We start from the raw sequence: 25661 nt of genomic DNA, 5'->3' as shown, positions 1-25661 counted from the left end.
ACCCGAATGGTTTTATAGTCATTGTTAGACCCTTAATTCCAGATCTTAATTGAATTCAAGTTGCACCATCTACCATGGCGTGATTCAAACCTGGGTCTCCAGAACATTATCTGGGTCTCTACATTAACAGAACAGTCCAGCAATAATACCACTAGGCCATTGTCTCCCCTGTAATTGTGGCCATTGTCTCCCCTGAATACTTGCAGAACTTCAGCAATTTTTTCTGATGGAACTTTTATGACTTGGCAAGCTGGATCATTGAATATAAAAGTGTGTTTGCTTGTTCAGTCTCCAATTCAGAGTAGAGTTTGGAGGCAATTCTGTACCTGAAGAACGGTTTTCTCCAAGGTGTCCAATTGTGTGTATTATTTACCCATTTCTGAAATTATAACTTACCAGAAATACTGCTGCCTTACTTTCCTAATGTGATAATTTATCTTCTTTTTTAATTATGCAGTTTCTCAATATTGTTTTATTCTCCTGACCTTAAAGGATTTCTATTTTGCAGCATAACAATGCTGTTACTGTGTTTTGTTGTCCAGTAGGGTTTTCTCATGTTTATATGGCCAAAGTAGATTATTTCCACCTTGTTTGCAAATTAATGAATGGGTCTCACATCTTTGTGGCATAATAAATATTTTCCATTTTCAGCTGCATGTGGGTTTAAAGATAATCCCATTCATTTTAATGTGTTCTAGCAGATGAATCTCACTCTATTGATTCTGTCTTGCCAAACTTTGCCATGAGTTAATATTCTAGAAATATCTTCAAAGCTCACCAGAACCTGTACCACTGCTCACCATGTCACAGATTGCTCATACTATCAGTCTATCAAGGCAGGCCATTGATGGGTCACATCCACCATATCTTTCCTGGCAGGGATTTGAAAGGTTCACTTTGTTGAGTGTGATCAAGGAAAACCACTTGGTCATCCAATGAGAAGGAGCCCTTGTCCTAAACAATGTGTTGTTTATTAAAGTTAGCAACTGGGTACACATTCCACTGAGAGTAAGACCATAACTCATAGGATCAGAAATTAGGCCATTCAGCCCATTGAATCTGCTCTGCCATTCAATCATGGCTGATAAGCTTCTCAACCCCATTCATCTGCTTTCTCCCCTTGATCCATGATCCCCTTGATACTGAAGAACCTATCCATCTCAGTCTCAAATATACGCAATGGCATGGACTCCACAGCCTTCTGTGGCAGTGAATTCCATGGATTTACCACTCTCTGGCTGATGTAGTTTCTACTTATACCAGTTCTAAGAAGTCTTCCCGTAAATCGAAGGTTGTGCTCTGGGCTCCTAGTCTCAATGGAAAAATCTTCCCAACATCTACTCTTTCCAGCCCCTTCAGTATTCTGTCAGTTCAATTAGATTCCCCCTCATTCCTCTAAATTCCATTGCGTATAGACCCAGAGTCCTCAAATGGTCCTCATATGTTAAGCTTTTCATTCCGCGGACTATTCTCGTTAACCTCCTCTGAACACGTTCCAGGGCCAGAACATCCTTCCTGAGGTGTGAGGCCCAAAACTGCATACAATACTCCAAATGTGGTCTGACTAGAGCCTTATACAGCCTCAAAAATGCATCCCTGCTCTTATATATTAAAGCCCTCTCAAAATAAATGCTATCATTGCATTTGCCTTCCTAAATACTGACTCAACCTGCAAGTTTAACTTGAGAGAATCCTGGACTAGAACTCCCAAATCTCTTTTGCACTTCAAACTTATGAATTTTCTCCTCATTTAGAAAATAGTCCATGCCCCTATTCTTCTGACCAAAGCTCACGACCTCACACTTTCCCACATTGTACTCCGTCTGCCAGTTCATTGCCCACTCTCCTAACCTGTCCATATCCTTCTGCAGCCTTCCTGCCTCCTCAATGCTACCCTGACTCTACAGAAGACCGAAACTGTGTGCGCCTTCTGGTCATTCCTGGGTGGCACGGTGGCACAGTGGTTAACATTGCTGCCTCACAGCGCCAGAGACCTGGGTTCAATTCCCGACTCAGGCGACTGACTGTGTGGAGTTTGCATGTTCTCCCCGTGTCTGCGTGGGTTTCCTCCGGATGATCCGGTCTCCTCCCACAGTCCAAAGATTTGCAGGTCAGCTGAATTGGCCATGCTAAATTACCCGTAGTGTTAGGTAAGGGGTAAATGTAGGGGTATGGGTGGTTTGCGCTTTGGCGGGTCGCTGTGTACTTATTGGGCCGAAGGAACTGTTTCCACACTGTAATGTAATGCAATCTAATCCCTCTACCTATCTTTGTATTGTCTGAAAACCTAGCCAGAATGACCTCAGTTCCTTCATCTAGATCATGAATGTACAAACATCCATTGGCTGTCCTTGATCTAACCTGCTCATTACTTCTTCAAAGAATTTTATCCACCAAGTACAGAGACTGGAATCCTGTGTATTATCACCAGGACTCAGGGAGGAACATGACTGAACACTCATGATGCAGGAACTCAAATGCTCAGTAATTCTCACCAGCCCCACGCAGCCCCAAATTGATGCCCATGTTTACAGCGGGCACAGGAAACTTCAGCAAATCTCACCTCACCACCTCAACAGCAAACCCCCCCACCCCACCATGGTAGACATTGTTACAGAGACTGAAAAGAGGACATCAATAGTAGGTTTTATTAATCAAAATCATATCCTTCCACCCAAATCAGGATGACATCTTCAATATGGCAGTTCTTAACACATTCCTCAGCTTTAACTCTTTCCGCACCTTCTATGACAAATATTAGTTTGGATCAGATCTGGCTGCACCAAACCAGTGGTTACTGGCTGGGAACCCAGGCAGTGCAGACTGTAAGTGGGGGCTGTGAGAGCAGGAGCTTCTGCCCACAATGTACAGGGACTGGAATCCTGTGTATTATCACCAGGACCCAGGGAGGAACATGACTGAACACTCATGATGCAGGAACCTGAATGCTCAGTAATTCTCACCAGCCCCACCCTGTCCCAAATTGATGCCCATGTTTATAGTGGGCACAGGAAACTTCAGTAAACCTTATACCTAAGTCTTGGCTGAGGTGCTGACTGATCAAGGGAGCACTCAATGAAGTGACACTGATTGTACTCCAGAATGGCTGTGGAATTTCAGGAGGTAAAAACAATGACTGCAGATGCTGGAAACCAGATTCTGGATCAGTGGTGCTGGAAGAGCACAGCAATTCAGGCAGCATCCAAGGACAGGCAAAATCGACGTTTCGGGCAAAAGCCCTTCATCAGGAATAAAGGCAGAGAGACTGAAGCGTGGAGAGATAAGCTAGAGGAGGGTGGGGGTGGGGATAGAGTAGCATAGAGTACAATAGGTCAGTGGGGAAGGAGATGAAGGTGATAGGTCAGGGAGGAGAGGGTGGAGTGGATAGGTGGAAAAGGAGCTGGGCAGGTCGGACAAGTCCGGACACGTCAGGGGATCGTGTTGCTGGAGGTTTGAAACTAGGATGAGGTGGGGGAAGGGGAAATGAGGAAACTGTTGAAATCCACATTGATGCCCTGGGGTTGAAGTGTTCCGAGGCGGAAGATGAGGCGTTCTTCTTCCATGCGTCTGGTGGTGAGGGAGCGGCGATGGAGGAGGCCCAGCACCTCCATGTCCTCGGCAGAGTGGGAGGGAGAGTTGAAATGTTGAGCCACGGGGCGATTTGGTTGAGTGGTGCGGGTGTCTCGGAGATGTTCCCTAAAGCGCTCTGCTAGGAGGCGTCCAGTCTCCCCAATGTAGAGGAGACCGCATCGGGAGCAACGGATACAATAAATGATATTAGTGGAAGTGCAGGTAAAACTTTGATGGATGTGGAAGGCTCCTTTAGGGCCTTGGATGGAGGTGAGGGAGGAGGTGTGGGCACAGGTTTTACAGTTCCTGCGGTGGCAGGGGAAAGTGCCAGGATGGGAGGGTGGGTCGTAGGGGGGCGTGGACCTGACCAGGTAGTCATGGAGGGAACGGTCTTTGCGGAAGGCGGAGAGGGGTGGGGAGGGAAATATATCCCTGGTGGTGGGGTCTGTTTGGAGGTGGCGGAAATGTCGGCGGATGATTTGGTTTATGCGAAGGTTGGTAGGGTGGAAGGTGAGCACCAGGGGCGTTCTGTCCTTGTTGCGGTTGGAGGGGTTGCGTCTGAGGGCGGAGGTGCGGGATGTGAACGAGATGCGTTGGAGGGCATCATTAACCACGGGAAGGGAAATTGCGGTCTCTAAAGAAGGAGGCCATCTGGTGTGTTCTATGGTGGAACTGCTCCTCCTGGGAGCAGATACGGCGGAGGCGGAGGAATTGGGAATACGGGATGGCATTTTTACAAGAGGTAGGGTGGGAAGAGGTGTAATCCAGGTAGCTGTGGGAGTCGGTGGGTTTGTAAAAAATGTCAGTGTCAAGTCGGTCGTCACTGATGGAGATGGAGAGGTCCAGGAAGAGGAGGGAGGTGTCAGAGATGGTCCAGGTAAATTTAAGGTCAGGGTGGAATGTGTTGGTGAAGTTGATGAATTGCTCAACCTCCTCGCGGGAGCATGAGGTGGCGCCAATGCAGTCATCAATGTAGCGGAGGAAGAGGTGGGGAGTGGTGCCGGTGTAATTACGGAAGATCAACTGCTCTACGTAGCCAACAAAGAGACAGGCATAGCTGGGGCCCATACGTGTGCCCATGGCTACCCCTTTGGTCTGGAGGAAGTGGGAGGATTCAAAGGAGAAATTGTTGAGGGTGAGGACCAGTTCGGCCAAACGAATGAGAGTGTCGGTGGAGGGGTACTGTTGTGAACGTCTGGAGAGGAAAAAACGGAGGGCTTGGAGGCCCTGGACATGGCGGATGGAGGTGTAGAGGGATTGGATATCCATGGTGAAGATGAGGCATTGGGAGCCGGGGAAACGGAAGTCTTGGAGGAGGTGGAGGGCGTGGGTGGTGTCTCGAAATTGAACAGGAATTTTCCTTTGAGTTGTCACTTCTCAGGAATAACCAGAAGGTGCACAGAGTTTGGGTCTTCTGTAGAGTCCAGCTGCTTCCTGTATCTTTCCCCTCTGTGTTGTTTCAAGTACGGACCCCAATCAGGAGCTGATGTGCAAGCAGCAGATATTTTCTGTGAATGGAAAAGTAAAATGTTTAATAATTTCTGCTGGATGTTCACCCACTGTTAGCTGGAAAAGAAATCCAGTTTCCAATCCAATTTTTCTGCAGTTTGATCCAACACCTGGTGATTCATGTTATACTGAATAATGTTTAACATGTACGTTCACAAAGAGTATACACACATCCATACACTGTAATTGATTGTGTTATACACTGGCAGTGAGGCAGACTGAAGGAAATTGGGCATTGCATTGAAATTATCCCTGGTGAAATGACATTATTGCAATGCATTAAATGTAAAAGGTCAGAGACAGTGTGAGATGAAGAGGTTTAGGAATGGAATTCCAACACTTAGCGTCAAGCCTGCTAAATACACAGACACCAATGGAGGAGTGACAGAGGCAGCTCTCACCTTTTCCCACCCTCACTGCCCTCCCCTTACCATAAAGGCCCACAATTGCAGGGAGGATTAACTGAGGCTCTAGGCTTTGCCCACACCTTATAATATTGCAGACTAGACACAAGCAGGTGGGAGAGCAGTGGGACAGCAGCTGAAGGGAGGTCATGGGCCCTCCTGCTGTAAAGCTGCTCCTGCTGGACTGTAGGAATCTGCTGTTTGTAACAACCTCAAAGAGCAATCTCTTAACTATTGTATTAGGGCTTTCGTACCCTGGGGGCACCCTTGTAATAATGTCACAGAGCAGATCTTCATTGGGAAGAGATACCATAGTGTGAGTTGAATTAAGAAAGACAGAAATTCTGAGTGAATTAGGCAGAGCCCCAAAATCTAACATTGTTTACATTAGAAACACTTGCAGAGGAGCCCATGGAGTAGACTGACTAGCAATGGCATAGGGATCACAGAATAGTTTATCAATAGTCCTCTGGAACCTGTATATTGCAGAGAAAAGGTACATTTTATCAAAACTTTTGTCTTGCATTCTTCAGAACATTTTGCAAGAATCCCAAATAATTCAAGGTGAGAAACAAAATTTATGCGACATGAATGGTTGCTAAATTGAACTCCAATTGGCAGAGACGATGATATGAGGAATACTCCCAGTAATGCTGATTAGCAGTTAACTGCCAGGTTTTGATTAAAGGATTTGAAACTTTTCTTCATGGAGAGGAGAAGGCTCAGAGGAGATTTGATTGATGTTTTCAAAATCATAGGAGGTCTGGAATTCATTGACAACGTTAAATAAAAAAAGTGAGATTGATCTTGAAAAACCTGTACTAAAATCAGGAAATGTTTTATCTGGATGTTACTAGAAAACTATTGAATCCCATCTCCCATTGCTGCCACCTATTGTCACAGTCAGATAAATGTAAAGATCTGCAATGCAGAAGACATCATTCTGAATCTGAGAGCTAGATTTTGTAACAGTCCAAACTCCGACTGTGTAAGATACTTAAATAGTATATTAGATTAGATTAGATTACATTACAGTGTGGAAACAGGCTCTTCGGCCCAACAAGTCCACACCGCCCCGCCGAAGCGCAAACCACCCATACCCCTACATTTACCCCTTACCTAACACTATGGGTAATTTAGCATGGCCAATTCACCTGACCTGCACATCTTTGGCCTGTGGGACGAAACTGGAGCACCCGGAGGAAACCCACGCAGACACGGGGAGAATGTGCAAACTCCACACAGTCAGTCGCCTGAGGCGGGAATTGAACCCGGATCTCTGGCGCTGCGAGGCAGCAGTGCTAACCACTGTGCCACCGTGAATTGCTTGAGAATTTAATGCGCTCAAACTGACAAACTATGATCCATGAACTGTGACACAAATTACAGAACATAGTGGACCTTTCATTTCACATTTGCTAAATTAAGAATACCTGCAATTTGCAAGATATTGTAATTATTTGCAAGCTGACATCTTCATATTTGTGCAATTATTTTAAAACAAAAAACAAAGAAAATTACAGCACAGGAACAGAGTCTTCGGCCCTCCAAGCCTGCGTTGATCCAGATCTTCTATCTAAACCTGTTGCCTATTTTCTAAGGATCTGTATCACTCTGCTCCCTGTCCATTCATGTATCTGTCTCTGTACATCTGAAATGATGCTATCATGCCCACATCTACCACCTCCGCTGGCAACGTGTTCCACGCGCCCATCACCCTCTGCATAAAGAACTTTCCACACATATCTTTCTTAAACTTTTCCCCCTCAGCTTGAACTCGTGACCCCTAGTAATTGAGTCGAACACTGTGAGAAAAAAGCTTCTTGTTATCCACCCTGTCAGTACCTCATGATTTTGTAGACCTCAATCAGGTCCCCCCCACCTCCACCTATCTAAAGAAAATAATCCTAATCTACTCACCTCTCTTCATAGCTAGCACCCTCCAAAGCAGGCAACATCCTGATGAACGTCCTCTGTACCGTCTCCAAAGCATCCACATCCTTTTGATAATGTGGCGACCTTAACTGTACACAGCATTTCAAATGTGGTCGAACCAAAGTTGTACAGGGGAACCTCGATTATCCGAACGTGATGGGTGAGCACTATTTCGTTTGTATAATAGATTACTCGGTTAATCGATTAAATGCCTTTCCTCTGGGGGTTTGGAGTTAAAATCTTCCGTTCGGGAGACTGCAGCAGCACACAGCACGCGAGGCCCCCGCCCCTTACCCTGTTCAACACCGGCTCCCCCACAACTCCATGCAACACCGACCCCGCCTCCAGCACCGTCCAACACCTCCTCCCCACCCGGAACCCCATCGAACACTACTGCCCACCCTAACCCTGTACAACACCAACCCCCACCCCAAGCCACATGCAACACTGCCCCCTGTCTCCAACCCCTTCCAAAACCGCGCCCCCGCCCCAACACCTCCCCCTCTGCCCCGAACCCTATCCAACACCGCCCCCTGCCCACCCCAAATGCCATACACACCCACCCCCACGGGGCAGCTGGACTGGACACCAACAAGACTGCTGCTGCTGCAACTGCCTTTGTGGGGTAAGTCTCCAAATAGCTTATACACACACACACACACACACACACACACCTTTTTACTGCAACTAGTGGACAGGTTCCACCTTTACCCTGTACAGGACACTGTTGGAGAGATTATGTGGGGAAGGGGGTGTTCAGGGTACACCCCTGTGTAGAACTCCAGGGAAAGTATGGGGAGAGAGGGTGGGAGGCAGTCATTTGGAGATTGTGCCTGTTTAATTACTGTAAACAAAAGATGCGATCTCTGTTGGAAACACATCTTTGATGTAATGTTTCCATCAGGACCTCGAGATCTCCTTCAGATAATCTGACTTTCGGATAATTAGTATTCGGATAATCGAGGTTCCTCTGTATATAACTGTAACATGACCTGCCAAAATGCATCATCTCACATTTGCCCAGATTGAACTCCATCTGCCATTTCTCTGCTGAACTCTCCAATCTATCTATATTCAGCTGCATTGTCTGACAGTCCCCTTCACTATCTACTCCTCCATTAATCTTAGTGCCATCTGCAAACTTGCTAATCAGGCCACCTATACCTTCCTCCAGATCATTTATGTATATCACAAACAACAGTGGTCCCAGCATGGATCCCTGTGGAACACCACTGGTCACAGTTCACCATTTTGAGAAACTACATTCCACTACTACTCTCTGTCTCCTGTTGCTCAGCCAGTTCTCTATCAATCTAGCTAGTACACCCTGGACCCCATGCGACTTCACTTTTCCAATCAGCTTTACCATGGGGAATCCTATCAAACGCCTTACTGAAGTCTATGTATGTGACATCCACAGCACTTCCCTCATCAATCAACTTTGTCAGTTCCTCAAAGAATTCTATTAAGTTGGGACCTTCCCTGCACAAAACCATGCTGCCTATCACACATATGCTGATTTTTTTTTCAAATGGGAATAGATCATATCCCTCAGTATCTGCTCCAGCAGCTTCCCTACCACTGACATCAGGCTCATCAGTCTATAATTACCTGAATTATCCCTGCTACCATTCTTAAACAAGGGGATAACATTAGCAATTCTGCAGTTTTCCAGGACCTCACCATGTTCAAGTATGCTGTAAAGATATCTGTTAATGCCCTAGCTATTTTCTGTCTCGCTTCCCTCAGTAACCTGGGATAGATCTTATCTGGATTTGGGGACTTGTCCACCTTAATGCCTTTTAGAATATCCAACACTTCCTCCCTCCTTATGCTGAACTTGACCTAGAGTAATCAAACATCTACCCCTAACCTCAAAGTCTGCCGTGTCCCTCTCCTCAATGAATACCGACACAGAGTACTCATTAAGAATCTCACCCACTTTCTCTAACTCCACACATAACTTCCCTCCTTTGTCCTTCAGTGGGCCAACCCTTTCTCTAGTTACCTTCTTGCTCCTTTTTCCGAATAAAAAGCCTTGGGATTGTCCTTAAATATTTGCTAAAGATATTCCATGACCCCTTTTAGCCCGCTTAACTAAAACCATTGTTTTAATTGTGTAAATGTTATAAGTTACACTTTTTTTGTAACACTGAAGTCTCCATAGTCCTATCAGACCATAGGGCTGCTCTCTCATTAGAGAGTGAGGTGACTGGTGGTGGTTTACCCTGAGGGTCACCATGCCTCAGACAAGGGGAGAGTTCCTGGAGGAGAGTTCTTCATGGTAACCTCAGCTGGAACGGGAATTGGCATCACTCAGCATCACCAACTCACCATCCAACCAACTGAGCTAACTGACCCACCTTGTTTTAGTTGTTTAATTAACACAATTCATATGTTTTGTGATGAACCCTTGGTACTTTCAGGTAAAGAGCCTTTGTAATTTTACTATTTTTCTTCACTCTGACCCTAACTGCTGTACATTCTTATGTTATATGTTCTGTCTCTCACTGTCACACTCTGCAGTTATCCTTACCTGATCCTTACACAGTGCAATAACACTGTGAATTATACCTCAGTGACGTCTTTGCGCACACAACCTCCAATGTACACCCATTACTCCAGCTTCAATCCCTAACCAAGATGGTATTCACAGTGAACTAAACTGAGCATGAGTGTAAGTAGAACAAAAGGATATCTTGACTTTGAAAGGATAAGCTGTGTGTTGAATCAATTGGAACTCCAAAGCCTAATTTTATGTTCTCTGTTCCTTAATCTTTAAAAGATTTCAAAACTGTCCCTCACCTGCCACAAGGTGGGGCCCTCAGCTTGGACAACTCTCACCATGGCCACAATGGGGATCCACATAATACAGAAGATGGTCATACACCAGCCCAGTGCTCCTGACCAGACAGGGTATTCAACAGGTCCATATGTTGGAGGGGTGAGTGTTGCTAAGGACCAGATTAAGACTGCCTGAATGAAATGATACAAAACTAGATCAGAAATAGAATGAGATTGACTATTTTCAGTTTAAATCATAATAATGTGAAACAGCTCCTTACCACCAGCAAACATGGAGAGATCAGAATCCAACAGATTCTCCACCACAGCCAGAAGAGCCAATTCCTTTCCCCAATCATCATCTCAATGTCCTTGATGAATCTGTTTATCCCTATACACAACAAGGAAGCAGAGAGACACCATCACTCGCTCTGTCCTGTCTTCAGGGCAGCTTGTTTACTATCGAAGTTCATCTTGTACTGGGTGGCCCACTAATGAACAGGTTTAAGCAGAAAAGGAGTCACTTGGCATTTTAAGGATAAGGAAATTGAACCCTGTCACCAAATGATCAATCTTTCCCTCCCATTTTAGGAACAAGGGTCTGTCCATCCCAGCACAAATTGGAAACATGAGTTTTCCTGGAATGAGCTCTTTTGGGTGAAGAAGGTAATGTGGAATTTGAAACTCAAACAGATCAGTCATGACCGTATTGATAGTGGAGCAGGCTTGAGGGGCCGAATGGCCTATTTCTGCTGTTGCTCACATGTTTCTGTATTTAGGATTTGTTACAAACATTTCAGTTTCATATTTTACAAGTCCTTAGAGATGTTGATAGATCATGACATCATGGTAGAGGAAGCTGTTCAAGTTGGGAGAGGAAATGTGATTAACCTCAAGACTACTGCCTGTATCACTGACAAACACACTGGATAAATAAAACATTGGAGTTAAATGTGTGGCTCAGATTGGTGTGGGAGGTATAGGGTTCAGTTCATGGGACACTAGGATAGTACTGTGGTCAAAGGAAAGTGTACCATTGGGGTGGACATGCCTCAGTTGAACCACACTTGGGGTGGGGAAAGTGAATCATAGAGCTGTACAGCATGGAAACAGACCCTTCAGTCCAACCCGTCCATGCCAACCAGATATCCTAAATTAATCTAGTCCCATTTGTCAGCAGTTTGCACATATCCCTCAAATCAATTCCTATTTATATACCATCCAGATATCTTTCAAAATGTTACGATGTCGAAATGCAGGTGTTGGACTGGGTGGGCAAAATTAAAAATCACACAACACCAGGTCTGTTGGACTATAACTTGATGTTGTGTGATTTTTAACTTTTAAAATGTTGTAATTGTACCAGCCTCCATCACTTCCTCTGGCAGCTTATTCCACACATGCACCACCCTCTGCAAGAAAAAGTAGCCCTTTAGGTCCCTTTTAAATCTTTCCCCCTCACCTTAAATCTATGCCCTCTAGTTTTGGACTCCGCTAGTCCAGGGAAAAGGCCATAGCTAAACACCCTATCCGTGCTCTTCATGGTTTTATAACCTTCTATAAGGTTACCCCTCAGCCTCTAATGCTCGATGGAAAATAGCCTCAGCTTATTTAGCCTCTCCCCAAAGCTCAAACCCTCCAACCCTGGCAACATCCTTGTACATCTTTTCTGAAACATTTCAAGTTGCACAACATCCTTCCCATAGCAGGGACACCAAAACTGAACACAGTATTCCAAAAGTGGCCTAACCGATGTCCTGTAAACTGCATTTAACAAAGAAGAGCACTTGAATTCTCGTCACCTTCTGATATAAAGAGCTATCTACACCACGTCCAGCAGCTGATTCATTTGGTCTGATTTTATTAAAGAAACTACAAAGTGCTGTAATTTAATTGATTTTGTTTCAGTATTTTTCAAGATTCACTGACCATAGATCCAGCTGAGACCGATGAGTTGCAGGAGAGCTGTTATAAAGAGAATCCAGTCTGTAGCGTAATGATCGATAAAATTTAACCAGTAAATCCCAGCCTAAAATTACATGGAAAATTCAAAAATATTACACAGGAAAATTATTAAGTACTCTTACTTTCAAATTCAGACTTTAAAGAGATTTGTAATATGAAGACCTATGGGTAAAAAAACATAATTCTAATTGAAGCAAAATCTTGCATATGATGGAAATCTGAAACAACCACAGAAAATATTGGAAAAACTTTCCAAGTCTGGCAGCACCTGTGCAGAGAGAAACTGAGTTACTGTTCCGAGTCTGGTATGACCCATTGTCAGAAATGTTCCAACACAATTCTAACTTGATGCTCAATATTCGCTCATTCATTTATGTCTGGGCATCTATTACATTGCTGTTCTCTCTTCTATATTGATAACTGAATGTGATTTTCAAAAATGAGCCAGCAGAATTTACCTGCACTGTTCTAACTGTGATCTCACGTGGGTCAAATACTTTCTAGATTTAAACATGATCACCCTTTCTGTACATCTTAACCCTCTGTCTCCAGATTTAACTGCCTGGGAACATTGGGGGGTATTTCCACAAATCCCATGAAAACAATGATTTCTCTCAGTATCCCAAAGTTCAGCAATATAACTTTGAGATCCACTACAAACTAGGCAGGAGAATAGTTTCTTCAGACACAATGAGAGGTGTACCAAAGCCAAATTAGACCATGAATGTTTTGCTAAAGTGACAAAACATTACATTAGAAAATATCGTCAATATCAATATGATGAGTATTGGACAACGGAACTGCCAACACTTCAATAAAACAAATAACTGATGAAATTTTGGAAAATTATTATCGAAGTCTGGCTTGATGTGAATACAAGAGTTGCCAGATACACTTCAAGGGTTTTAGCCATACAGAGATGAAATTGTTTCTTAAGAGGCATGACTTTCAAAGATAAACAGATGCTTATAGCTGAAGCTCTTTACCAAGCTATATTGCCACATTATACCAGGGGCATATGGGCATAGAGTGAAAAAAGGCATCTGAACAGCTCACTCTGTAATGGTCATGGATCAACAGGAACACTGAGATGTCAGTGAGAATGTGTCAAAGTCACCCACCATATCAACAGAAAGAACCTCTCTACCCTTATAAGATTGCATTGTAGCCTTGGCTGCAGTTTGTAACATTTATTTCCCATCACTGGTGACAATTTTCACAAAGTGACTGACTAATTTTCCAACCATCAGACATTGGAATGATAACTCAACTATACCCATAGCAGTTACCACGTATACAAAGCGTATTCCATTCAGTGATAACAAATGTGTTTGCTGAGAAATCTTATAACATAATAAGCAGAATTGTGGTCCTGTTTCCCAGTCCTAGTGTGAGATTGGAATGTCTGAGAGCGAACTCAGAATCACAGCAACATGTCAATATGACAAGATCACTGCACAACATTAAACAGCTGCAAAAGGAAAGGACCAGAGCACAAGCTCTTGCTGTATTACTTCATCCCATGAATTTGATCAACTTTTAAGAGTTACTGAGTACATGTGATAGCAGCTTAAATCACTGTTAAACAACCTACCTGTGTCACATATAGAAGGCCAAGCAGATAAAATAACGAACAAATGCCAGCTGTCAGAAGAAGGCGCTTTGATCGGAGCAATGTAGGGAACTGGTCCTGCAGGGCTGTCATAACTGTTTCTGATGAAGAAAATGTCAAATGAAGTGATTAATTAATAACTTGCACAATGACAGGACAAAACATCACTGGACACACCAAAGCCCTGGGAGTTTGGAGTAAAAGGTTTCTGCATCCATTTCTCTAGCCCTGAGTCATGTATTTTTACTGTTGTTCTGGAGTCACACACCAGGTAAGGATGGCAGTCTGCTTCCCAAAAGGACACTTGTGAACCAGATTGGTTTTTCTGACAACCCGAATGGTTTTATAGTCATTGTTAGACCCTTAATTCCAGATCTTAATTGAATTCAAGTTGCACCATCTACCATGGCGTGATTCAAACCTGGGTCTCCAGAACATTATCTGGGTCTCTACATTAACAGAACAGTCCAGCAATAATACCACTAGGCCATTGTCTCCCCTGTAATTGTGGCCATTGTCTCCCCTGAATACTTGCAGAACTTCAGCAATTTTTTCTGATGGAACTTTTATGACTTGGCAAGCTGGATCATTGAATATAAAAGTGTGTTTGCTTGTTCAGTCTCCAATTCAGAGTAGAGTTTGGAGGCAATTCTGTACCTGAAGAACGGTTTTCTCCAAGGTGTCCAATTGTGTGTATTATTTACCCATTTCTGAAATTATAACTTACCAGAAATACTGCTGCCTTACTTTCCTAATGTGATAATTTATCTTCTTTTTTAATTATGCAGTTTCTCAATATTGTTTTATTCTCCTGACCTTAAAGGATTTCTATTTTGCAGCATAACAATGCTGTTACTGTGTTTTGTTGTCCAGTAGGGTTTTCTCATGTTTATATGGCCAAAGTAGATTATTTCCACCTTGTTTGCAAATTAATGAATGGGTCTCACATCTTTGTGGCATAATAAATATTTTCCATTTTCAGCTGCATGTGGGTTTAAAGATAATCCCATTCATTTTAATGTGTTCTAGCAGATGAATCTCACTCTATTGATTCTGTCTTGCCAAACTTTGCCATGAGTTAATATTCTAGAAATATCTTCAAAGCTCACCAGAACCTGTACCACTGCTCACCATGTCACAGATTGCTCATACTATCAGTCTATCAAGGCAGGCCATTGATGGGTCACATCCACCATATCTTTCCTGGCAGGGATTTGAAAGGTTCACTTTGTTGAGTGTGATCAAGGAAAACCACTTGGTCATCCAATGAGAAGGAGCCCTTGTCCTAAACAATGTGTTGTTTATTAAAGTTAGCAACTGGGTACACATTCCACTGAGAGTAAGACCATAACTCATAGGATCAGAAATTAGGCCATTCAGCCCATTGAATCTGCTCTGCCATTCAATCATGGCTGATAAGCTTCTCAACCCCATTCATCTGCTTTCTCCCCTTGATCCATGATCCCCTTGATACTGAAGAACCTATCCATCTCAGTCTCAAATATACGCAATGGCATGGACTCCACAGCCTTCTGTGGCAGTGAATTCCATGGATTTACCACTCTCTGGCTGATGTAGTTTCTACTTATACCAGTTCTAAGAAGTCTTCCCGTAAATCGAAGGTTGTGCTCTGGGCTCCTAGTCTCAATGGAAAAATCTTCCCAACATCTACTCTTTCCAGCCCCTTCAGTATTCTGTCAGTTCAATTAGATTCCCCCTCATTCCTCTAAATTCCATTGCGTATAGACCCAGAGTCCTCAAATGGTCCTCATATGTTAAGCTTTTCATTCCGCGGACTATTCTCGTTAACCTCCTCTGAACACGTTCCAGGGCCAGAACATCCTTCCTGAGGTGTGAGGCCCAAAACTGCATACAATACTCCAAATGTGGTCTGACTAGAGCCTTATACAGCCTCAAAAATGCATCCCTGCTCTTATATATTAAAGCCCTCTCAAAATAAATGCTATCATTGCATTTGCCTTCCTAAATACTGACTCAACCTGCAAGTTTAACTTGAGAGAATCCTGGACTAGAACTCCCAAATCTCTTTTGCACTTCAAACTTATGAATTTTCTCCTCATTTAGAAAATAGTCCATGCCCCTATTCTTCTGACCAAAGCTCACGACCTCACACTTTCCCACATTGTACTCCGTCTGCCAGTTCATTGCCCACTCTCCTAACCTGTCCATATCCTTCTGCAGCCTTCCTGCCTCCTCAATGCTACCCTGACTCTACAGAAGACCGAAACTGTGTGCGCCTTCTGGTCATTCCTGGGTGGCACGGTGGCACAGTGGTTAACATTGCTGCCTCACAGCGCCAGAGACCTGGGTTCAATTCCCGACTCAGGCGACTGACTGTGTGGAGTTTGCATGTTCTCCCCGTGTCTGCGTGGGTTTCCTCCGGATGATCCGGTCTCCTCCCACAGTCCAAAGATTTGCAGGTCAGCTGAATTGGCCATGCTAAATTACCCGTAGTGTTAGGTAAGGGGTAAATGTAGGGGTATGGGTGGTTTGCGCTTTGGCGGGTCGCTGTGTACTTATTGGGCCGAAGGAACTGTTTCCACACTGTAATGTAATGCAATCTAATCCCTCTACCTATCTTTGTATTGTCTGAAAACCTAGCCAGAATGACCTCAGTTCCTTCATCTAGATCATGAATGTACAAACATCCATTGGCTGTCCTTGATCTAACCTGCTCATTACTTCTTCAAAGAATTTTATCCACCAAGTACAGAGACTGGAATCCTGTGTATTATCACCAGGACTCAGGGAGGAACATGACTGAACACTCATGATGCAGGAACTCAAATGCTCAGTAATTCTCACCAGCCCCACGCAGCCCCAAATTGATGCCCATGTTTACAGCGGGCACAGGAAACTTCAGCAAATCTCACCTCACCACCTCAACAGCAAACCCCCCCACCCCACCATGGTAGACATTGTTACAGAGACTGAAAAGAGGACATCAATAGTAGGTTTTATTAATCAAAATCATATCCTTCCACCCAAATCAGGATGACATCTTCAATATGGCAGTTCTTAACACATTCCTCAGCTTTAACTCTTTCCGCACCTTCTATGACAAATATTAGTTTGGATCAGATCTGGCTGCACCAAACCAGTGGTTACTGGCTGGGAACCCAGGCAGTGCAGACTGTAAGTGGGGGCTGTGAGAGCAGGAGCTTCTGCCCACAATGTACAGGGACTGGAATCCTGTGTATTATCACCAGGACCCAGGGAGGAACATGACTGAACACTCATGATGCAGGAACCTGAATGCTCAGTAATTCTCACCAGCCCCACCCTGTCCCAAATTGATGCCCATGTTTATAGTGGGCACAGGAAACTTCAGTAAACCTTATACCTAAGTCTTGGCTGAGGTGCTGACTGATCAAGGGAGCACTCAATGAAGTGACACTGATTGTACTCCAGAATGGCTGTGGAATTTCAGGAGGTAAAAACAATGACTGCAGATGCTGGAAACCAGATTCTGGATCAGTGGTGCTGGAAGAGCACAGCAATTCAGGCAGCATCCAAGGACAGGCAAAATCGACGTTTCGGGCAAAAGCCCTTCATCAGGAATAAAGGCAGAGAGACTGAAGCGTGGAGAGATAAGCTAGAGGAGGGTGGGGGTGGGGATAGAGTAGCATAGAGTACAATAGGTCAGTGGGGAAGGAGATGAAGGTGATAGGTCAGGGAGGAGAGGGTGGAGTGGATAGGTGGAAAAGGAGCTGGGCAGGTCGGACAAGTCCGGACACGTCAGGGGATCGTGTTGCTGGAGGTTTGAAACTAGGATGAGGTGGGGGAAGGGGAAATGAGGAAACTGTTGAAATCCACATTGATGCCCTGGGGTTGAAGTGTTCCGAGGCGGAAGATGAGGCGTTCTTCTTCCATGCGTCTGGTGGTGAGGGAGCGGCGATGGAGGAGGCCCAGCACCTCCATGTCCTCGGCAGAGTGGGAGGGAGAGTTGAAATGTTGAGCCACGGGGCGATTTGGTTGAGTGGTGCGGGTGTCTCGGAGATGTTCCCTAAAGCGCTCTGCTAGGAGGCGTCCAGTCTCCCCAATGTAGAGGAGACCGCATCGGGAGCAACGGATACAATAAATGATATTAGTGGAAGTGCAGGTAAAACTTTGATGGATGTGGAAGGCTCCTTTAGGGCCTTGGATGGAGGTGAGGGAGGAGGTGTGGGCACAGGTTTTACAGTTCCTGCGGTGGCAGGGGAAAGTGCCAGGATGGGAGGGTGGGTCGTAGGGGGGCGTGGACCTGACCAGGTAGTCATGGAGGGAACGGTCTTTGCGGAAGGCGGAGAGGGGTGGGGAGGGAAATATATCCCTGGTGGTGGGGTCTGTTTGGAGGTGGCGGAAATGTCGGCGGATGATTTGGTTTATGCGAAGGTTGGTAGGGTGGAAGGTGAGCACCAGGGGCGTTCTGTCCTTGTTGCGGTTGGAGGGGTTGCGTCTGAGGGCGGAGGTGCGGGATGTGAACGAGATGCGTTGGAGGGCATCATTAACCACGGGAAGGGAAATTGCGGTCTCTAAAGAAGGAGGCCATCTGGTGTGTTCTATGGTGGAACTGCTCCTCCTGGGAGCAGATACGGCGGAGGCGGAGGAATTGGGAATACGGGATGGCATTTTTACAAGAGGTAGGGTGGGAAGAGGTGTAATCCAGGTAGCTGTGGGAGTCGGTGGGTTTGTAAAAAATGTCAGTGTCAAGTCGGTCGTCACTGATGGAGATGGAGAGGTCCAGGAAGAGGAGGGAGGTGTCAGAGATGGTCCAGGTAAATTTAAGGTCAGGGTGGAATGTGTTGGTGAAGTTGATGAATTGCTCAACCTCCTCGCGGGAGCATGAGGTGGCGCCAATGCAGTCATCAATGTAGCGGAGGAAGAGGTGGGGAGTGGTGCCGGTGTAATTACGGAAGATCAACTGCTCTACGTAGCCAACAAAGAGACAGGCATAGCTGGGGCCCATACGTGTGCCCATGGCTACCCCTTTGGTCTGGAGGAAGTGGGAGGATTCAAAGGAGAAATTGTTGAGGGTGAGGACCAGTTCGGCCAAACGAATGAGAGTGTCGGTGGAGGGGTACTGTTGTGAACGTCTGGAGAGGAAAAAACGGAGGGCTTGGAGGCCCTGGACATGGCGGATGGAGGTGTAGAGGGATTGGATATCCATGGTGAAGATGAGGCATTGGGAGCCGGGGAAACGGAAGTCTTGGAGGAGGTGGAGGGCGTGGGTGGTGTCTCGAAATTGAACAGGAATTTTCCTTTGAGTTGTCACTTCTCAGGAATAACCAGAAGGTGCACAGAGTTTGGGTCTTCTGTAGAGTCCAGCTGCTTCCTGTATCTTTCCCCTCTGTGTTGTTTCAAGTACGGACCCCAATCAGGAGCTGATGTGCAAGCAGCAGATATTTTCTGTGAATGGAAAAGTAAAATGTTTAATAATTTCTGCTGGATGTTCACCCACTGTTAGCTGGAAAAGAAATCCAGTTTCCAATCCAATTTTTCTGCAGTTTGATCCAACACCTGGTGATTCATGTTATACTGAATAATGTTTAACATGTACGTTCACAAAGAGTATACACACATCCATACACTGTAATTGATTGTGTTATACACTGGCAGTGAGGCAGACTGAAGGAAATTGGGCATTGCATTGAAATTATCCCTGGTGAAATGACATTATTGCAATGCATTAAATGTAAAAGGTCAGAGACAGTGTGAGATGAAGAGGTTTAGGAATGGAATTCCAACACTTAGCGTCAAGCCTGCTAAATACACAGACACCAATGGAGGAGTGACAGAGGCAGCTCTCACCTTTTCCCACCCTCACTGCCCTCCCCTTACCATAAAGGCCCACAATTGCAGGGAGGATTAACTGAGGCTCTAGGCTTTGCCCACACCTTATAATATTGCAGACTAGACACAAGCAGGTGGGAGAGCAGTGGGACAGCAGCTGAAGGGAGGTCATGGGCCCTCCTGCTGTAAAGCTGCTCCTGCTGGACTGTAGGAATCTGCTGTTTGTAACAACCTCAAAGAGCAATCTCTTAACTATTGTATTAGGGCTTTCGTACCCTGGGGGCACCCTTGTAATAATGTCACAGAGCAGATCTTCATTGGGAAGAGATACCATAGTGTGAGTTGAATTAAGAAAGACAGAAATTCTGAGTGAATTAGGCAGAGCCCCAAAATCTAACATTGTTTACATTAGAAACACTTGCAGAGGAGCCCATGGAGTAGACTGACTAGCAATGGCATAGGGATCACAGAATAGTTTATCAATAGTCCTCTGGAACCTGTATATTGCAGAGAAAAGGTACATTTTATCAAAACTTTTGTCTTGCATTCTTCAGAACATTTTGCAAGAATCCCAAATAATTCAAGGTGAGAAACAAAATTTATGCGACATGAATGGTTGCTAAATTGAACTCCAATTGGCAGAGACGATGATATGAGGAATACTCCCAGTAATGCTGATTAGCAGTTAACTGCCAGGTTTTGATTAAAGGATTTGAAACTTTTCTTCATGGAGAGGAGAAGGCTCAGAGGAGATTTGATTGATGTTTTCAAAATCATAGGAGGTCTGGAATTCATTGACAACGTTAAATAAAAAAAGTGAGATTGATCTTGAAAAACCTGTACTAAAATCAGGAAATGTTTTATCTGGATGTTACTAGAAAACTATTGAATCCCATCTCCCATTGCTGCCACCTATTGTCACAGTCAGATAAATGTAAAGATCTGCAATGCAGAAGACATCATTCTGAATCTGAGAGCTAGATTTTGTAACAGTCCAAACTCCGACTGTGTAAGATACTTAAATAGTATATTAGATTAGATTAGATTACATTACAGTGTGGAAACAGGCTCTTCGGCCCAACAAGTCCACACCGCCCCGCCGAAGCGCAAACCACCCATACCCCTACATTTACCCCTTACCTAACACTATGGGTAATTTAGCATGGCCAATTCACCTGACCTGCACATCTTTGGCCTGTGGGACGAAACTGGAGCACCCGGAGGAAACCCACGCAGACACGGGGAGAATGTGCAAACTCCACACAGTCAGTCGCCTGAGGCGGGAATTGAACCCGGATCTCTGGCGCTGCGAGGCAGCAGTGCTAACCACTGTGCCACCGTGAATTGCTTGAGAATTTAATGCGCTCAAACTGACAAACTATGATCCATGAACTGTGACACAAATTACAGAACATAGTGGACCTTTCATTTCACATTTGCTAAATTAAGAATACCTGCAATTTGCAAGATATTGTAATTATTTGCAAGCTGACATCTTCATATTTGTGCAATTATTTTAAAACAAAAAACAAAGAAAATTACAGCACAGGAACAGAGTCTTCGGCCCTCCAAGCCTGCGTTGATCCAGATCTTCTATCTAAACCTGTTGCCTATTTTCTAAGGATCTGTATCACTCTGCTCCCTGTCCATTCATGTATCTGTCTCTGTACATCTGAAATGATGCTATCATGCCCACATCTACCACCTCCGCTGGCAACGTGTTCCACGCGCCCATCACCCTCTGCATAAAGAACTTTCCACACATATCTTTCTTAAACTTTTCCCCCTCAGCTTGAACTCGTGACCCCTAGTAATTGAGTCGAACACTGTGAGAAAAAAGCTTCTTGTTATCCACCCTGTCAGTACCTCATGATTTTGTAGACCTCAATCAGGTCCCCCCCACCTCCACCTATCTAAAGAAAATAATCCTAATCTACTCACCTCTCTTCATAGCTAGCACCCTCCAAAGCAGGCAACATCCTGATGAACGTCCTCTGTACCGTCTCCAAAGCATCCACATCCTTTTGATAATGTGGCGACCTTAACTGTACACAGCATTTCAAATGTGGTCGAACCAAAGTTGTACAGGGGAACCTCGATTATCCGAACGTGATGGGTGAGCACTATTTCGTTTGTATAATAGATTACTCGGTTAATCGATTAAATGCCTTTCCTCTGGGGGTTTGGAGTTAAAATCTTCCGTTCGGGAGACTGCAGCAGCACACAGCACGCGAGGCCCCCGCCCCTTACCCTGTTCAACACCGGCTCCCCCACAACTCCATGCAACACCGACCCCGCCTCCAGCACCGTCCAACACCTCCTCCCCACCCGGAACCCCATCGAACACTACTGCCCACCCTAACCCTGTACAACACCAACCCCCACCCCAAGCCACATGCAACACTGCCCCCTGTCTCCAACCCCTTCCAAAACCGCGCCCCCGCCCCAACACCTCCCCCTCTGCCCCGAACCCTATCCAACACCGCCCCCTGCCCACCCCAAATGCCATACACACCCACCCCCACGGGGCAGCTGGACTGGACACCAACAAGACTGCTGCTGCTGCAACTGCCTTTGTGGGGTAAGTCTCCAAATAGCTTATACACACACACACACACACACACACACACCTTTTTACTGCAACTAGTGGACAGGTTCCACCTTTACCCTGTACAGGACACTGTTGGAGAGATTATGTGGGGAAGGGGGTGTTCAGGGTACACCCCTGTGTAGAACTCCAGGGAAAGTATGGGGAGAGAGGGTGGGAGGCAGTCATTTGGAGATTGTGCCTGTTTAATTACTGTAAACAAAAGATGCGATCTCTGTTGGAAACACATCTTTGATGTAATGTTTCCATCAGGACCTCGAGATCTCCTTCAGATAATCTGACTTTCGGATAATTAGTATTCGGATAATCGAGGTTCCTCTGTATATAACTGTAACATGACCTGCCAAAATGCATCATCTCACATTTGCCCAGATTGAACTCCATCTGCCATTTCTCTGCTGAACTCTCCAATCTATCTATATTCAGCTGCATTGTCTGACAGTCCCCTTCACTATCTACTCCTCCATTAATCTTAGTGCCATCTGCAAACTTGCTAATCAGGCCACCTATACCTTCCTCCAGATCATTTATGTATATCACAAACAACAGTGGTCCCAGCATGGATCCCTGTGGAACACCACTGGTCACAGTTCACCATTTTGAGAAACTACATTCCACTACTACTCTCTGTCTCCTGTTGCTCAGCCAGTTCTCTATCAATCTAGCTAGTACACCCTGGACCCCATGCGACTTCACTTTTCCAATCAGCTTTACCATGGGGAATCCTATCAAACGCCTTACTGAAGTCTATGTATGTGACATCCACAGCACTTCCCTCATCAATCAACTTTGTCAGTTCCTCAAAGAATTCTATTAAGTTGGGACCTTCCCTGCACAAAACCATGCTGCCTATCACACATATGCTGATTTTTTTTTCAAATGGGAATAGATCATATCCCTCAGTATCTGCTCCAGCAGCTTCCCTACCACTGACATCAGGCTCATCAGTCTATAATTACCTGAATTATCCCTGCTACCATTCTTAAACAAGGGGATAACATTAGCAATTCTGCAGTTTTCCAGGACCTCACCATGTTCAAGTATGCTGTAAAGATATCTGTTAATGCCCTAGCTATTTTCTGTCTCGCTTCCCTCAGTAACCTGGGATAGATCTTATCTGGATTTGGGGACTTGTCCACCTTAATGCCTTTTAGAATATCCAACACTTCCTCCCTCCTTATGCTGAACTTGACCTAGAGTAATCAAACATCTACCCCTAACCTCAAAGTCTGCCGTGTCCCTCTCCTCAATGAATACCGACACAGAGTACTCATTAAGAATCTCACCCACTTTCTCTAACTCCACACATAACTTCCCTCCTTTGTCCTTCAGTGGGCCAACCCTTTCTCTAGTTACCTTCTTGCTCCTTTTTCCGAATAAAAAGCCTTGGGATTGTCCTTAAATATTTGCTAAAGATATTCCATGACCCCTTTTAGCCCGCTTAACTAAAACCATTGTTTTAATTGTGTAAATGTTATAAGTTACACTTTTTTTGTAACACTGAAGTCTCCATAGTCCTATCAGACCATAGGGCTGCTCTCTCATTAGAGAGTGAGGTGACTGGTGGTGGTTTACCCTGAGGGTCACCATGCCTCAGACAAGGGGAGAGTTCCTGGAGGAGAGTTCTTCATGGTAACCTCAGCTGGAACGGGAATTGGCATCACTCAGCATCACCAACTCACCATCCAACCAACTGAGCTAACTGACCCACCTTGTTTTAGTTGTTTAATTAACACAATTCATATGTTTTGTGATGAACCCTTGGTACTTTCAGGTAAAGAGCCTTTGTAATTTTACTATTTTTCTTCACTCTGACCCTAACTGCTGTACATTCTTATGTTATATGTTCTGTCTCTCACTGTCACACTCTGCAGTTATCCTTACCTGATCCTTACACAGTGCAATAACACTGTGAATTATACCTCAGTGACGTCTTTGCGCACACAACCTCCAATGTACACCCATTACTCCAGCTTCAATCCCTAACCAAGATGGTATTCACAGTGAACTAAACTGAGCATGAGTGTAAGTAGAACAAAAGGATATCTTGACTTTGAAAGGATAAGCTGTGTGTTGAATCAATTGGAACTCCAAAGCCTAATTTTATGTTCTCTGTTCCTTAATCTTTAAAAGATTTCAAAACTGTCCCTCACCTGCCACAAGGTGGGGCCCTCAGCTTGGACAACTCTCACCATGGCCACAATGGGGATCCACATAATACAGAAGATGGTCATACACCAGCCCAGTGCTCCTGACCAGACAGGGTATTCAACAGGTCCATATGTTGGAGGGGTGAGTGTTGCTAAGGACCAGATTAAGACTGCCTGAATGAAATGATACAAAACTAGATCAGAAATAGAATGAGATTGACTATTTTCAGTTTAAATCATAATAATGTGAAACAGCTCCTTACCACCAGCAAACATGGAGAGATCAGAATCCAACAGATTCTCCACCACAGCCAGAAGAGCCAATTCCTTTCCCCAATCATCATCTCAATGTCCTTGATGAATCTGTTTATCCCTATACACAACAAGGAAGCAGAGAGACACCATCACTCGCTCTGTCCTGTCTTCAGGGCAGCTTGTTTACTATCGAAGTTCATCTTGTACTGGGTGGCCCACTAATGAACAGGTTTAAGCAGAAAAGGAGTCACTTGGCATTTTAAGGATAAGGAAATTGAACCCTGTCACCAAATGATCAATCTTTCCCTCCCATTTTAGGAACAAGGGTCTGTCCATCCCAGCACAAATTGGAAACATGAGTTTTCCTGGAATGAGCTCTTTTGGGTGAAGAAGGTAATGTGGAATTTGAAACTCAAACAGATCAGTCATGACCGTATTGATAGTGGAGCAGGCTTGAGGGGCCGAATGGCCTATTTCTGCTGTTGCTCACATGTTTCTGTATTTAGGATTTGTTACAAACATTTCAGTTTCATATTTTACAAGTCCTTAGAGATGTTGATAGATCATGACATCATGGTAGAGGAAGCTGTTCAAGTTGGGAGAGGAAATGTGATTAACCTCAAGACTACTGCCTGTATCACTGACAAACACACTGGATAAATAAAACATTGGAGTTAAATGTGTGGCTCAGATTGGTGTGGGAGGTATAGGGTTCAGTTCATGGACACTAGGATAGTACTGTGGTCAAAGGAAAGTGTACCATTGGGGTGGACATGCCTCAGTTGAACCACACTTGGGGTGGGGAAAGTGAATCATAGAGCTGTACAGCATGGAAACAGACCCTTCAGTCCAACCCGTCCATGCCAACCAGATATCCTAAATTAATCTAGTCCCATTTGTCAGCAGTTTGCACATATCCCTCAAATCAATTCCTATTTATATACCATCCAGATATCTTTCAAAATGTTACGATGTCGAAATGCAGGTGTTGGACTGGGTGGGCAAAATTAAAAATCACACAACACCAGGTCTGTTGGACTATAACTTGATGTTGTGTGATTTTTAACTTTTAAAAT

General features: G+C 44.7%; 1 protein-coding gene across 5 annotated transcripts in view; it reads right to left on the bottom strand.

The window, feature by feature from the left end:
* Window positions 1-2627: 2627 nt before the first annotated feature.
* The window catches only part of LOC122557086 (sodium- and chloride-dependent neutral and basic amino acid transporter B(0+)-like), a 57692-nt gene continuing 34658 nt past the window's right edge, over window positions 2628-25661 (bottom strand). For 3 of the 5 annotated variants that reach the window (XM_087992237.1, XM_087992234.1, XM_087992236.1), the window contains 7 exons: window positions 24594-24703; window positions 24334-24504; window positions 13762-19188; window positions 12132-12231; window positions 10484-10593; window positions 10224-10394; window positions 2628-5078 (listed from right to left, as the gene is read on the bottom strand). In XM_087992237.1, the coding sequence (XP_087848363.1) occupies window positions 19051-19188; window positions 24334-24504; window positions 24594-24703 (419 nt within the window). In that variant the 3' untranslated portion in view covers window positions 2628-5078; window positions 10224-10394; window positions 10484-10593; window positions 12132-12231; window positions 13762-19050. The remainder of the gene's footprint in view (window positions 5079-10223; window positions 10395-10483; window positions 10594-12131; window positions 12232-13761; window positions 19189-24333; window positions 24505-24593; window positions 24704-25661) is intronic. The other 2 variants (XM_087992235.1, XM_087992238.1) reach the window with 2 other exon arrangements.

Source organism: Chiloscyllium plagiosum, unplaced genomic scaffold (genome assembly GCF_037043375.1).
Source record: "Chiloscyllium plagiosum isolate Xiang-an unplaced genomic scaffold, Cpla_swu_hap1 HiC_scaffold_11, whole genome shotgun sequence".
Classification (NCBI taxonomy): domain Eukaryota; kingdom Metazoa; phylum Chordata; class Chondrichthyes; order Orectolobiformes; family Hemiscylliidae; genus Chiloscyllium; species Chiloscyllium plagiosum.
Note: the sequence above shows the minus strand (reverse complement) of the source record. Positions and strands in the feature narration are given on the sequence as shown.